This window comes from Schistocerca cancellata, chromosome 1, assembly GCF_023864275.1.
Source record: "Schistocerca cancellata isolate TAMUIC-IGC-003103 chromosome 1, iqSchCanc2.1, whole genome shotgun sequence".
Taxonomy (NCBI): domain Eukaryota; kingdom Metazoa; phylum Arthropoda; class Insecta; order Orthoptera; family Acrididae; genus Schistocerca; species Schistocerca cancellata.
The window spans coordinates 272,634,132-272,651,113 of NC_064626.1; the positions used below are offsets into that span (position 1 = coordinate 272,634,132).

A 16,982-nucleotide genomic window follows, 5' to 3' on the forward strand; every position below is an offset into this window, starting at 1 on the left:
CAAAATATTTTCAGTTATTAGTAACTTATGTGACAAACACAAGGAGTAGAATGAGGAAAAAAGATGCAAATATTTGATTAGATGGAGAAAACATAAGTTACCTTACCAGAAGACTAAATGGGTGGCAGAAATCAAAATTCACTAGAAACATGTCCTCATAGCTTCATTCTACAGCATAGATATTGATGATAAGTGCAAATAATGACAGACATGGCTACATTATTATTGTTGCTTCTGTGTTATTAGCTGGTCAAAATATTATTGCACCTGGGAGTGATGGTGTTTCGATTGGCTTATTGTGATTTTTTTATAAAGATATCTGAAGAGGACATGCTGAACCACTTGGTAGTATATGCACAACTGTCTTCGAAGTATTCACAATATGTGTTGTTTTCCTCGGTTACCACAGTAACTGTTTACTGTGACATCACCTCAGGTTTCCTTTAATGCCCACAGGAGAGCAAGTGCAACAATATCACGGCCAGCAAATACATGCTTTCTCTAGGTCCCTCTGTATTGTCAATATACCATCAGTCTGTTTTTGAGGCATCTTTGTTATAAGGTTTATGACAGTCTTAATACTCTAAGTGGCATCTTGTTACCAGTGGCTGTATAAATATTTAGGAAAATGGCTGTCATTGTTATGAAATATGCATGTTATGATTAATAAATATGTTTCATGAAAAGAGGCTGGACGTATTTCATTTGCCATTCTGTGAACCTATGTAAAGCTGAAAATGGTAATGTATGTTAGGTTGCACAGCTGTGTCACAATATGTTGCAGACAGAAGGCAGCACAGTCGTGCAACATCTGCTGCTGCTGCTTACCATCATATTCCTGAGACAGAGTCTGTAGTGCTTTAAACAGTGGAAGGAGATATACCAATACCTAGTTGTACACATAACAGAAGGACCACATTCTGTAGGCTACTGATCAAGATCAAGCCAAGTATCAGTACACAACTTCTTGTCCTAGCACATAATACATCTTATGGTACTACACAGAGGGTATTTCATGGTACTTTCAAGTACAAGGGTTGGAACTTTAATAGTGGCAACTATTTATTTACAGCTCATACAAAATATATACACGTTTCAAAATTATACTGACCTTCAAAGTAGTCACCGGCATTGTGTATAACCCATTTCCACCAATGTGGAAGTATTAAGATACTCTTAGCAGTGCCAGTTGTGTTGACAGTTTGAGTGGCGCAGTCTATTGCCAGACGAATATGTAGCAGTTCTGGAGCGAATGCCGTGATGTATTTCCTTCAGTTTAGAAATCGAGTTGCACTCACGAGGGCTTAAGTCAGGGGAGTGCAGTAGGTGGTATAGCACTTAGCAGCCCCATCAGTCAAACAAATCATTAACAGCTTGCATTGTATGTGCTTGAGCATTGTCCTGCAAAATGATGGCCAGGTCCTGCAGAAAGTGTCATCACTTCTGTCTCTAAGCTGGTCACAGGCTGTGTTCCAAAAATGAACAGCACAGAGAAATAAATAGATAAATAAATAAATAGTTGCCATTATTAAAGTTCCAACCCTTGTATTTGTGTCAGATTCAATCTATACAGCAACTTTCACCTGCTGTTAACCAATGATACAACTACTTTCCACCAGTGATTTATTGCACTATCTGCTGGTCCATGGTCCAGTCTCATTTTGAGATGAGACAACATTTGGAAGAGAAGGAACAGCATATTTCCCTGACTGACAATTGTTGGCAGATGAAAATTATCATGGTACAATATTGTGAAAAGGAAAGTTGCTACTCACCTTATAGAAGAGATGCTCAATTGCATACAGACACAACAAAAAGACTGACACAAATATAGCTTTCAGCCAGTTAGGCATGTGTTAAAATTAGACAATAAACACACACATACACACTCATGCAAATGCATCTTGCACACTAATGACTGCAGTCTCAGGCAACCGAGGCCACACTTACTATGGGTGGCAGGTCTGAGGGTGGATAAGTATGAAGAAAGGGGTTGGCAGATGTGACTGAATGAGGTGAAATTAGTGGGTGCGAACTGGGATAGAACGGAGAAAGAGTGGGAGGTTTGAAAGGCTTCATGGGATGAGATACAAGATCAGGTAGCACCAGAAAGGTGTGGGAAATAACAGCAAAGATATGGTATAATGATCAATTTGAAGGCATGGATTAATGATATCAGCGGGAGTGATGTGGGACATAAGATGCTGCACCAACAATCAGCATAGTCTTTTAGCTGCCTATTGTTCATAGCCACGATGGTTGATACAGTGAGACTCGTAAGTGGAGCATGCAGTGCTGTTTGTAAGGCGACAAGAGAAAAACAGGAAAGAAGATAAAGAAGGATGGACATTTGAGTATAGTGATGCATTAGAAAATAGTAATGAAGGAAAGCAGCACTGGGTTAGGATTGAAGAAAAGCCGTCAGGCAAAACTCAAACAATGGAAACTGCAGGATGGAATGTAACAAAATAGTGAAAAGGAAAGTTGCTACTCACCATATAGCAGAGATGCTGAGTCGCAGATAGGCACAACAAAAGAACTGTCACAAATACAGCTTTGGGCCAGTAAGGGCTTCATTAAAAATAGATGACAAATATACACATATACACTCACGCAAGAGCTGCTCACACACACAGGATTGCAGTCACAGGCAACTGAGGCCTCAGTGTGTGAGTTGTGTTTATGTGAGAGTGTGTGTGCGCATTTGTCGTCTAATTTTGACAGAGGCCTTACTGGCCAAAAGCTATATTTGTGGCAGTCTTTTTGTTATGCCTATCTGCGACTCACCATCTCTGCTATATGGCGAGTAGCAACTTCTTTTTCACAATATTGTCACATTCCATCCTGGATTTTCCATTATCATCATACAACTGAATCAGACACCAGTTGCAGTTTGATGCGTGGACTGGTACTACTCAGAACTGTCTGTGGTAAGTTCATCTAGTTCATCTTATAGGTGCTACCTAAAATGTCTATTCAGAACACACTTCCAGGTTAGCTACAGGATGCGCCCCTGAAAATACATGAAAGCATGTGGTTTGTGCATAATGGAGCTCCAACACATTTCAGTCACTTTGTTATAGATACACTGAATGATATCACCCATGATGCATGGATAGGTGGGAAATTAGTGGATCCATTATGTGCACCTTCTCCCAGAGCTGGCCATTCCAAAGCAGTGATGCTTTATAAACATATCTTGAAAGTTCGAAAAAACATTTTCCACTGTTGAAGGATATTTGAAAAGGTGGAATCAGACAGGCATTATATCCCAAACCTAGTATGCAAACAATTTCCTGCAGCCTATCCTCTCACAGCCCCGGCTCACTTACCACCACAAGAATCACCTACAAAGGAGCACCCGTTGTCAACCAGTACCACACTGGACTTAAAAAATTGAACAATATCCTTCACCGAGATTTTGATTATCTATCATCATGCTCTGAAATGAGGGACATCTTACCACAGATCCTTCCCACACGCCTCAAGTGGCATTCCGTTACCCAGCCAACCTACACAATATCCTACTTCATCTCTATGCCACTTCCTTTTCCAACCTGTCTCCATAGGTTCATACCCTTGTGGCAGACCTACTGCAAGACTTGCCCAATACACACATCCAGCACTTCCTACTCTAAACCTGTTAAGGCCTATCCTGTCTGAACAGAGGCAGGGCTACCTGTGAAAGCAGCTATGTCATATATGAACAAAACATATTTAACCAGATTTTGTAGATGACATAAATCTGGGATTACAATAATTTTGTGTGCGTACATTTAGTGGTCGCCATTAACATGTATTTGTACTTACTTCATGTGAAACTACAGAGTGGTTTGTTATTTAACACAGGGTGTACAACCTAGAAATCAGAAACTTTACTTAACCAGTTCACTCCCCTTCCCTCTCCCCCCCCCCCCCTCCCCCAGGTCCCAACTACCCTCCTGCAACTAATGTACTAGTGGTAAGAAACTTCTACCACCAGAATTCAAAATGGGTATGTCCAAGTTGAACATTTCCAAATAGCCTCTGTTAGTAAGTAGCTGAAGTTATTAAACAATATTTTTTAAGGAGGACATAACAATGACTAATAAAGGAAAATATTTCCAATTTTTAAAATCATAAAACAGAATGGCAGGGTCACTGCCTAATTTCAGGAGGTAAACTTCTTGTATTAATGATACAAAGAAATTAAGTACAAGAAACTATCCCAGTTTTCAGAACTATTAGTTCTAACCTTGGGGAAAAGAGAAGGATAGTTTGGTGAAGATTAGAAAAGTAGGGCATGCCACTCTCAAGTGGGTGACCAACTCTGTTCACCTTTCACGTGACTGTAGTACAAACTTAGATGTAGAAAATACTTCTGAAGCGTTTATGCGAATTGAGATTTGAAGTTTTATGATCCTATTCAGTACCATGAGAAAAGTATCTGTCAAATAGTGCATGACATTATGTGCAACTGGCTGAACTGGCAGAATACAAGTCTGCCCATGCTGCACTGAAGTCTAAACTTCCACCAAACACACACATCACCACAATGAATTACATTTCTTCAGAATGGAAAAGCAACAGCAACAACAACAACAACAACAACAACAATAATAACAATAACAAAAATAATATGAATAATGATATCATAGTGGTACATTCATGGCAAGATATGATAAAGATTCTTTATAAAAATGAACCTTTATTCATGCACAAATCACAGTGAAGTGATACTGTGCTATACCTGCTTTGAGTAATGTACAATATATTAGTAATTCTTTCCGAGCATCAACGGAAAGTAGCTGTGTCCACTATTTGTGGAATGGGCTGTGGTTGGCAACTTTCCTACCTGTTGCATTACAGAATATGTCATTTCATTATTAGAGTTGGTCTATTTGCTAGTGAACCACTCAGGAGACTTGTTTATTTATGTACACTGCACAGATTCATTTAGTGTGTTTTAAAAATGGAGCCATTACCATGACCTCCAGCAGTAACTGAAGAATAATAACAAATAATGACAAGTCTCAAATGCAGTAGGGGCTAACATCTAGTCTATTGGCTCAGCCAGTAATGCTGATGCTGTAGATGCTCCCATATGATATTCAACAGGCTTTGATTTCTCAAAAAATGTTAAAGAAGTGCATTGTATTAGAACAGAAATAATTACACGTAAGTACCTACTACTGTCAAGTGAAAGATGGGCAAAATGAGTTACACATTGCACACATGCCTCTCATAAGTTTCTCTCAACGGAATTTTCCTTTGATACAATCTTTCCAGTTTGGTAGATGAATGTCATCCAGCCAACAATGCCACAAGACTACTTTAAGCATTTCATATTAGTGAATAAGTATTTTTAATCAGTTTTGCTAGCAGGATTGATTTGCCTTATTTTATTTGAAGGAGTTAAAATCACCTTCTTGCTTAGCCTCAAGGGTGGAACACCATGCTTCTCTCTGTACTCATTATGGGCATTAAGACAATCTGTTGCAAAATCAGCATCACTTTCCATAGATTCAGTTGATGCTGCACCATTTGTTGTTGGACTAACAGGCTTCAATCTTGATTTCAGTAAACTCAGCTGTGTTTCAGCTTTCTGTAACAAAATTGATGATAGTATTAATTGTGCCGTAATTCACATCATATATATTTGCTTCTGTCTTATACATGCACTACCTGATCAAAAGTATCCGGGCAGCCCTCTGTAATGTGAAATTTACCAGCAGATGTCTTGAGAGATGGAACCACCAGTATAAAATGATGCAGCAAGTGTTGTGTTGTCGGTAGAGTAGCAGTAACAACAGACTCGGTTAATCAGGAGAGCTACGTGACCTTGAACTTGGACTAGTCACTGGGACATTTCAACCCCACTAAATCTGCCCAAGTTTATTGTTGTGATGTGATTGTGAAGTGGAAATATGAAGGAACAACCATAGCTAAACAACAACCATGCAGACTACATATACCAATGGATAGGGACTGTTTAGCACTGTGAAGGTGGTTGTAAAAGATTGCATGAAATCAGTGGACAGAATCACTCATGAGTACCAAACTGCTGCAGAAGTCCAGCTAACACAATGACTGTGTGTAGGGAGTTAAAAACAGTGGGGTACAGTGGTCAAGCAGTGTCTCACAAGTCACACATCTCTGTAGTCAATGCTAAGCGACGCTTGAGGTTGTGTAAAGAGCAGCACCACTGAACAGTGGTTGAAATGATTGATTTGGAGTGACGAGTCATGCTATAACCAGTGGCAATTTGACAGAAGGGTTTGGGTGTGTCAGATACCTGGAGAACATTACCTGCCAGCATGTGTATTGCCAACAGTGAGGTAAGGAGGAGATGGTGTAATGGTATTGGAACATTTTTCATTGTTAGGTTATGGTCTTCTTATTGTGCTTAAGAAAATGCTACATGTGAAAGGATATGACCACTTTTTACAGCATTGTGTACTGCGTATAGTAGAGGAACAGTCGGGAGAAGATGATAGTTTGTATCAGTGTAACAATACACCCTGCGAGGCAATAATTGATGGATGATATCAATCCTATAATGTACTAGCCTGCCAAGAGTCATAGCCTGAATATTAAGGAATTGTTAAAATGAGTTAGAATGTTGACTTAGCTTCAGACCCCTGAGCCCAGCATCACTCTCCTTCTCTAGTTTCAGCTCTTGACGAAAAATGTACATTCCTCCACAGACATTCAGGCATCTAATTGAAAATGTACCCAGCAGAATTTAAGCTATCATAAAAGCAAAGGGTGAACATACCCTATACTACTGTTCACTAATAGGTGTCCGGATACTTTTGATTACATAATGTATTAAAAGAACTAAAGTAGGCCAAACTTCATTGCCTTTAACTGAAATATTGCAGATGTTTACAAACTGTATATGGCTCCTTGATACCAGTCTACATTTTCATGTAGTCATGAGCTGTACTACAGAGAAAGCACAGCAGTCAAATGCTATTTATATAGCTACTAAAGTGTTTCTGCTTTAGTTGTAAATTTACCTTTGGTGAGGGAATATCTGGAGATACACTAGGAGAACGAAATTTTGAAGTTCCTGTAAAATAAAATACAGAAACACAGCTTTTTTAATTGCTTATGTAGAGGCCAGGAAAATACAGCAAGCTATGTATAATATACAAATGCATAAGTACAGTATACAAATTGTTTGTAAAGATCTGTATGGCAATGGTTCTTCCTAGCTCTGAAGATGGCTATTGCTTTTTGCCTACAGCCATTTGAGTGTCACAATTGAAAGCTGTCAAAAGGGTTGCTAGGTATCAGGGACTTTCTTACTCAGTGTTTATGACATATTTGTGTATGTAGATTCAGCAGTTTATGTAGGCATTGTCTGTGAAATATATCATGAATACAGTTAGTAGGAAAGAAGAAATAAATTTAAATATCATGCACGATGAGGCAGTTTTTCGCGCATTTTAGTGTTCATGACGTCTTATATCCTGAACCGTGATAGGTAGATGGTTATTATCCCCACAGTCATTGTTACCTAACAGTAAGGGATATGTGTACCATGTTGAACATACATACGTGCACTGATGAGCCAGAACATTCTGAGGACCTAACGAATAGTATGTCCACCTTTGGTACAGGTAACTGAGGCAACATGTCATGGCAAGGAACCCTTGAGGCTTGGTAGGTCACTGAAGAGAGTTGGCATAACATCTGCACACCAAAGTCACCTAATTCCCATAAATTCTGAGGAGAGGGCAATGAGCTCTGATGCCATGTTCAAACACAGCCCAGCTGTGTTCAATCGGGTTCCGATCTGGTGAGTTGGGAGGCAAGCACGTCAATTGGAACTCATGACTGTGTTCTTCAAACCCCTCCATCACACTCTTGGCCTTATGACATGGTGCATTATCTCACTGAAAAATGCCACTGATATCAGGAAACACTATCATCATGAAGGGGTGTATATTGTCTGCAACCAGTCTATGATACTCCTTGGACACCATGGTGCCATGCACAAGCTTCACTGGACCCAAGGATGCCCACATGAATGTTTCCTAGAGCATAAGAAGTTATTGGGTTCATCAGAGCATGCAATGGTCTGCCACTGTGCCAACGTCCAGTGTCAATGGTCTTATGGCCATTTCAGTCATAGTTGCCAATCTCTTGTTGTTAACACTGGCATATGTATGGTTTGTTGGCTGTGGAGGTCCACTATTAGGAGTGTTCGGTGCACTGTGTGTTCAGACACACTTACATTCTGCCCAGCATTAAATTATTATGTTAGTTACACCACAGTTTACCATCTATCCTGTTTTACTAGTCTGCCCAACCTACGATGTCTGACTTCTGTAATGAGTGGTGACCACCAAACCCCATGACATCTGGACATGGTTTCTCCTTGGTATTGTCAAATGCTGAAGATACTCACCATAATACTCCTAGAACAACCGACAAGTTATGCAGTTTCTGAAATGCTCATCCCAAGCCTCCAGTGATCACAATCTGCCCTTGGTCAAAAACAGATAGATCATACACCTCCCCATTCTGCAAACAGACAGCATGCTCACTGATTCTACATGCACCATGTGTGTGTTTGGCTAGCAGTCATTACTCAACAGCTGATGCTGCTATTTCCTGGACAGGTTTATATCAATAATAGGTCAGTTGTCATAATGTTCTGACTGACCAGTGTACATACATCCATTTTTATAATATGTACGGATTTAATAGAAAACCCACAGATGCAACGTAGTGCATTTTTTTGAGTAATTTTGTAATTGATGCTTTCTCCCTATGTTTCTTATGTTAAGAATTTTAGTATGAATTATATGTGTTGCCACACAGCACAAATGGAAGGAATTATCATCCCAAGAATTATTATGAATCACACAACCAGGCCAACATACACATCTGCTGATGAAAAAATGGTAAGACTAAAAGATAATAAAAATCAATGCCAGATATATCTCTATGATAACCATATGTGCATGTAAAAATAGCTGTGACGTGACTCATGTGCATGAAGGAAAACACGCATGTAAAAGTACAAATACAAGGCTAGAAAATTAGGAATCATTCCATACCATTTTGCGAGGGTGTGCCAGGAAGTGAGGCAAGTAGATCCTGTGGCATTCCTTTGATAACATCTCTCTTTTCAGAAGTAATAACTTTTTGTGGACGGTGTCCCATGAAGGTCTCCACAGTCTCTCTTGTAACTGTTTCAAATTTTGGTTCCTTAAAAAAATAGAAGCAACCACCATGAGGATCTCTGGATAAACCACCATAAGGATTTTTGAATAAACAGAAACATGGAAAAAGTAAAACATACCATTAAATACTGATACACTATGTGATCAAAAGTATCCAGGCACCCCCAAAAACAGACTTTTTTCATATTAGGTGCATTGTGCTGTCATCTTTTGCCAGGTATTCCATATTAGCAACCTCAGTGGTCATTAGACATTGTGAGAGAGCAGAATTGGGCACTCCACAGAACTCATGGACTTCGAACAGGGTCAGGTGACTGGGTGTCACTTGTGTCATATGTCAGTATGCGAGATTTCCACATTCCTTAACATCCCTAGGCCCACTGTTTCTGATGTGATAGTGAAGTGGAAATGTGAAGGGACACATACAGCACAAAAGCGTACAGGCCGACCTCATCTGTTGACTGACAGAGACCGCCGACTGTTTAAGGGGGTTGTAAAGTGTAATAGGCAAATGTCAATCCAGACCATCACACAGGAATTCCAAACTGCATCAGGATCCAGTGCAAGTACTATGACAGTTATGCGGGAGGTGAGAAAACTTGGATTTCATGATCAAGAGGCTGCTCATCACAGTGGTAAATACCAAACGATGCCTTGCTTGATGTCAGGAGCAAAAACAATGGACGATTGAACAGTAGAAAAATGTTGTGTGGAGTGATGAATCATGGTACACAATGTGGCGATCTGAAGGCAGGGTGTGGGTAAGGCGAATGTCTGGTGAACATCATCTGCCAGCATTGTAGTGCCAACAGTAAAATTCGGAAGTGGTGGTGTTATGGTGTCATCATGTTTTTCATGGAGGGGGCTTGCACCACTTGTTGTTTTGCATGGCATTATCACAGCATAGGCCTACATTGATGTTTTAAGCACCTTCTTGCTTCCCACTGTTGAAGAGCAATTTGGGGATGACGATTGCATCTTTCAACATGATTGAACGTTCATAATGCACAGCCTGTGGCGGAGTGGTTACACAGCAATAACATCCCTGTAATGGACTAGCCTGTACAGAGTCCTGACTTTAATCCTATAGAATACCTTTGGGATGTTTTGGAATGCTGATTTTGAGCCAGGCCTCACCAACCAACATTGACATCTCTCCTAGGTACAGCACTCCATGAGAAATGGGCTGCCATTCCCCAAGAAACCTTCCAGCACCTGAATGAACATATGCCTGCAAGAGTGGAGCTGTCATCAAGGCTAAGGGTGGGCCAACACCATACTGAATTCCATCATTACCGATGGAGGGTGCCACATAACTTTTAAGTCATTTTCAGCCAGGTGTCCAGATACTTTTGATCACATAGTGTATGAAAGTAAATGTGTTTCTAACACACAAATTCTGGTATTGATGGACATTGTTCAAAACTGTACCATTTGTGAGCATTATTATTACAATTATAGAAACATTTATTTACTTTAAAATGCTGAAAAATATGAACACTTTCATAAAAATTGCAGTGAAATATTGATGACTCACAAAACAGTATCACATTATCACATTTTTATTGTGCCTGCATACCATTCACCATTATTGTAAGGAACACTTGTAAGAAGTCAAATGCTGTAAAGCATTCACAAGATGATAAATATGGCATAGGAGAGAGAATCACTGTGAAGATCTTAGAGAAGCAGCATAGAGCTCACTGTTAGGTGAAGAGTCAACTACTAAAATATTTTTCTCGTATATATGCACGTCTCAGGACTGAAGACCACAACAACAACAACATATGCACAGATGTAGAACAATAACAAAATTAACAAAAATCAATAATCCTTCAGGAATTTATGCTTTGTACATGTGCAACTGAAATATGATGACAGCCTTCTTTGTTAGATGTTTTTGCATCATAATTTAGACTATTAAATTGCACATATATTCACATCTGATGCATTGACATCCTTGTACTATTTCTATTTCCTCCCAGATAAGGAAGGCACTTTTCTGGCTTGCTAGCAGTGCAACCAGCTTATCACAGATGGTAAAGTCAATACCTTGAGTGACTACTTTACTATTAATGTTTTACGGAATACCACCAGCCAGAGAGTTCGACCAACCATATGCTTCACACTTCCAGGAGTTACAGTTCCCCATCAAGGACAAAGATCCTGCTCAGAACCACTTCATTCTGAGCAGCAGTTCTAATTACGTAAATCTGCAGCAATCTCATGTCTCAAACAGATTCTACCCGTATACTCATCGCCAGTGCCAATGGTTGTTCTGGGACTTCTCCCAACACAGCCACTCAAGGCAGCCGCTATCATTGTCTTTAAATTCTGTACAGCCCATTGCTGATTCTTATTTCAGACTTCTCCTTTTTTTCCTAGTTATATCCCATAGCTTCACAGATTGGCACATTAATTTGAATTTGGCAATGTTAGTAGTCGAGGGTGACAGGATGCATTCCCTGATACCGTACCCTTACCCTCCAACCCCTCACCCCCCCCCCCCCCACCCCCACCCTACCCCAGGATGGAAACTGTGTACCCCAGCGATTGCATCTAGTGTTTCAAATCGTGGAAGTGGTCTGCTAACAGATGAAGCTATCCCTCCTATCTCCAGTCCTTATTTCAATACTCTATATCTTTTAATTTTTGTTTCTGTCATTTGTCAGTCACTCAAGCTGAAGTCTTTTTCCTACTGTCTTAATTTGTTTTTATCGTCTTTATTAATCACAGCAACTCCTACTATGCCTTGAACAATGTTGTTGTGCAGTCCAGAATTGTGTCAGTCAGTTTTTTTTTTTTAAAAAAACCTATAACACTAACAAAACGTAAGTTATCCAGGTAAATGCTGTCCATATCAGATCCAATATTTGCGGGTATAAATGCGGTTGGTATCCCTACAGTCTCCCGTGTTTAATGTGTAGCTGCAGGAAGTTTCACTGTTGTCTGTCTTAATTATTGTTCAGTGCTGTATTGAGTAGAACGTTGTGTCGCGCAGTTTGCGAATTTCAAGATGGTAGAGATAGAGGAGCAACACATCCACATTAAATTTTGCGTGAAACCCAAGAAAACCCTTACAGAGACACCAAATAATGCAGGGAGCCTATGGTAATTAATGCTTAAGCCGTACTCAGTGTTACGAAACTTCTGAGGTCATCAGTCCCCTAGAACTCAGAACTACTTAAACCTAACTAACCTAAAGACATCACACACATCCATGCCCGAGGCAGGATTCGAACCTGCGACCGTAGCGGTCGCGTGACTCCAGACTGTAGGGCCTAGAACCGCTCGGCCACGCCGGCCGGTAAGACCAGAAAGACCTTCGCATAGCAATCTATGAAGAGCTTTCGGATCGCGCTAATGAAAACGAGCTGTTCCTTCAGGTGATGAGACGTGGGTCTATGGTTATGATGTTGAGACCATGGTTCAGTCCTCACAATGAGTTGAGAAAGGTTCTCCAAGACCAAAATGGGCTCGTCAGGTCGGGACAAATGTCAAAGCTATGTTGATCGTTTTCTTTGGCTCTGAAGGATTAGTTCATCATGAATTCGTGCCACAGGATAAGCTATTAATCGATGGTACTATCGGGACATGTTGCGACGCCTGGACGAAAGAAAAATGTGACTAAACAATTCATGGCTCTTGCATCACGATAACGCACTCGCACATTCATCCCTGTCGGTGAGTGACTACTGTACAAAAAACTGTCACTGTACTGCCTCATCGATATTTTCTTATTTCCAAAGTTGAAAACCCCATTGAAAGGACGAAGATTTGCAACGATAAATGAGATAAAAGAAAATTCGCACCAACAAGAGGCTTATCGAGAAGTGAAAATGGCGGTTAGAAGCGGTGTACCAGTTGTGGAGGAGAATATTTCGAAGGATACCATGCACAGTAAATGAAGGGGATGCGCAGAAAAATTTTATGGACAAAGTTCCGGAATATTTTAAACAGACCTCGTATACTGGTGTGAAACTATTTACCTACATGCAACACTGGAGCACAGGCATGACGTTCGGCTATCTGATAATGACAAAATCCTTTTCGGTTTTAGTTCTTTTCTAAACAGGTCACAGGTTGATACTGCACTGATTCTGTTAGAAGCGGGCAAGTGCTGCACCTTTAAGGAAACTGGTATCGATAGAACACTGAACCATTATAAAACCTGAAACGAGCGATAAACTGAGAGACTGGAAGATCACCTGGGTGCCACACTATTGGTCAGCTGGTAGAATAGAAACCGGTGGGAATCCAAGTACACTACTGGCCATTAAAATTGCTACACCAAGAAGAAATGCAGATGATAAACGGGTATTGATTGGATAAATATATTATACTATAACTGACATGTTACTACATTTTCACGCAATTTGGGTGCATAGATCCTGTGATAGTACGCAGAACAACCACCTCTGGCCGTAATAACGGCCTTGATACGCCTGGGCATTGAGTCAAACAGAGCCTGGATGGCGTGTACAAGTACTCGTACAGCTGCCCCTGCAGCTTCAACAAGATACCACAGTTCATCAAGAGTAGTGACTGGCGGATTGTGACGAGCCAGTTGCTCGGCCACCATTGAGCAGACGTTTTCAATTGGTGACAGATCTGGAGAATGTGCTGGCCAGGGCAGCAGTCGAACATTTTCTGTATCCAGAAAGGCCCGTACAGGACCTGCAAAATGCGGTCGTGCATTATTCTGCTGAAATGTAGGGTTTTGTAGGGATCGAATGAAGGGTAGTGCCACGGGTCGTAATACATCTGAAATGTAACGTCAACGGTTCAAAGTGCCGTCAATGTGAACAAGCCGGGTGATACGCCAGTATGGCGATGACTAATACACGCTTCCAATGTGCGTTCACCGCGATGTCGCCAAACACGGATGCGACCATCATGATGCTGTAAACAGAACCGGGATTCATCCGAAAAAATGACGTTTTGCCATTCGTGCACCCAGGTTCGTCGGTGAGTACACCATCGCAGGCGCTCCTGTCTGTGATGCAGCGTCATGGGTAACCGCAACCATGGTCTCCGAGCTGATAGTCCATGCTGCTGCAAACGTCGTCCAACTGTTCGTGCAGATGGTTGTCGTCTTGCAAACGTCCCCATCTGTTGACTCGGGGATCGAGACGTGGCTGCACGATCCGTTACAGCCATGCGGATAAGATGCCTGTCATCTCAACTGCTAGTGATACGAGGCCGTTGGGATCCAGCACGGCGTTCCGTATTACCCTCCTGAACCCACCGATTCCACATTCTGCTAACAGTCATTGGCTCTCGACCAATGCGAGCAGCAATGTCTCGACACGATAAACCGCAATCGCGATAGGCTACAATCCGACCTTTATCAAAGTCGGAAACGTGATGGTACGCATTTCTCCTCTTTACACGAGGCATCACAGAAACGTTTCACCAGGCAACGCCGGTCAACTGCTGTTTGTGTTTGAGAAATCGGTTAGAAACTTTCCTCGTGTCAACACGTTGTAGGTGTCGCCACCGGCGCCAACCTTGTGTGAATGCTCTGAAAAGTTAATGATTTGCATATCACAGCATCTTCTTTCTGTCAGTTAAATTTGCGCCTGTAGCACGTCATCTTCATCTTCATGGTGTAGCAATTTTAATGGCCAGTAGTGTAGTTTAGTTGGCTTTAGTAGGCCAATTCCAGATTATTTCCCCGAGTTGATAGACATCAAGCGTCTTATATCAAACTGTTTGTCTTTAGTTCCCCTTAACCACTGTGGAACGCTTTAAACAGCTGTCATTTATGCCGTGCATGTATTTCACACACATTTAACAAGTTTCACACATCTTTGTACATACAGTATATGTCATTCGTGTGTCTAGCGAAATCCGCCCTGGAGTTTCATCTGAACTAAGAGGAGACGTGTAATGCGGCCAGTAACTGATTGTCGTCACGCGAAAAAGAACGGACGCTGCCAAATGTCAGATGCACCGCTTTTTTTTACATCATCCGACTGAAGATCTGGTATTACCTAAATCCGAAAAGGTATTTCTCTTTCCTAGTGTCTGTCTCGTCGCATGGGCTCCGCTTTTTTTTTTACCATTTCGCAATTTCATTTTATTTTAATTCTTTAGGCGTGTGCTCTTCTACCGCCTCAGTTGTCAGTTAATGTAAGGCTCCTATACACGACCAAACAATTTGTCACTTTACTAAGTTTGTCAAATATTTGACAGTGTACGCGCTGCTTGACGTATTTGTCAAACGCAGAGGGTGTATTTGAGATATTTTGACTGATGAAAAATTTTACAGGATGGCGGATGTTATTTGTGTTTATGTTTCGCCGCATACGTTTCGTGAAAATGAGTTTTATTACAATTTATCTCCCTCTATCGTGAGTTTCCACAACTATGGAAGGTACTATGAAGCACAAAGACAAAACAGCACTGGCTATTACCAAAATGGTAGGGATGTCTCACTTTTACTAGTCATGTTACTCATTAGGCTTATGCAGGAAGAGGTTAAGAAGAAAATCGATAGGTACCCACGAAATAAAAGCGGGAGTGCAAATAAAATTTTTAAAAAATCTAAGCTCCTTGTGTATTGCCCGGACAGTACAGTATGTGTGTTTCCTCATTTTGCTATTTTAATGAACTGTCATTAGATGACCAAGCAGAAGTAGTTATACGAGCAAATCAGTCTACGAAAAAAAATTGTGTAATAGATACTGGCTTGTCTGATAGATTACCTTATGCACAATTGAATACAGTACACTAAAATACCACCTGATCCCATACACAAATCGATGAACTTGCGAGTTAGTCGGTCATTCGTGACGGATGCATGACGTTTTTGTGACTGCGTGGGAGGAAACCTTAGCGCAAAGTGCAGCTTGTAATTAGTTTTAAAATTTTTAACGTCTGTAAGCAAGTGTCGGCCAATCCCATCAAGTGAGATCCCGGATTTTATTCATGCATGACGGTTTTCTCTAACAGAGCCTCTTAATTGAGACTGAATATGCACCTGGCATCAGCGATGCTTCCTTCCGCCCCTTACCTCGCACTTACCCCCACCATGAACGCCAAAACAAAGAGGGAACCTCTCGCTTCGTGAGTCGTGACGATGAATCGAACATCTGACGTACGTTCATTGCATATTCATGCCATGAAAAGTTTACGAGGGGTTAGAGGGACCGCTTACATCATCTGTCTGCACCGCATGGACAGAATATGTAAGATGATGTGACGATACTTATATTTACCCTTCAGTCGGAGATTATAAAAATATACTCTGAGTCAGATTTACGTAACACGCACATTTCCCATCCGTTACCAAGATCATGCACCTCAAAAAAAAGTACGAGGATCACCCAGAAAGTAAATCACCACCTTTTTTGTCATCTAACAACAATGGTACGAATGCGAAATTTAGTAAGCATTATTTGAAGTTGCCGGAGTACGCGCCCAAATTTTCCATTACCTCCGACAGGAAGCGTAGCTCCAGCTATGTTTCAAAATAGCGTCTGTAAAGCAGCGTGTCGTCATTGAATTTCTCACTCTGGAGAAAGAAACTGTTGGGCATATTCATAAACGTATGTGGGCAGTTTATGGAGCATCTGCAGTCGACAGAAGTACGGTTAGTAGCTGGGCAAAGAGGGTGAGGCCATTACGAGAAGGCGGTTCGGCAGAGCTCCAAGATTTGCAGCGTTGGGGGGGAGACCATCCAGGGGTGTCACACTTTACGAGACGCAGCTTGGTGATGTGCTCATTCGTGGTGCCAAGGGGCAGCGTCATTAACTTTGTAGCATATGTGAACACATTAATCAAACTCAAGAAGCGCTT

At 41.1% G+C, this 16,982-nt stretch overlaps 1 protein-coding gene across 4 annotated transcripts in view; it reads right to left on the reverse strand.

The window, feature by feature from the left end:
* The window catches only part of LOC126171053 (uncharacterized), a 542,365-nt gene that overhangs the window by 39,805 nt on the left and 485,578 nt on the right, over positions 1–16,982 (reverse strand). For all 4 annotated transcript variants that reach the window (XM_049920771.1, XM_049920769.1, XM_049920770.1 and 1 more), the window contains 3 exons: positions 9,054–9,204; positions 7,002–7,054; positions 5,405–5,584 (listed from right to left, as the gene is read on the reverse strand). In XM_049920771.1, the coding sequence (XP_049776728.1) occupies positions 5,405–5,584; positions 7,002–7,054; positions 9,054–9,204 (384 nt within the window). The remainder of the gene's footprint in view (positions 1–5,404; positions 5,585–7,001; positions 7,055–9,053; positions 9,205–16,982) is intronic.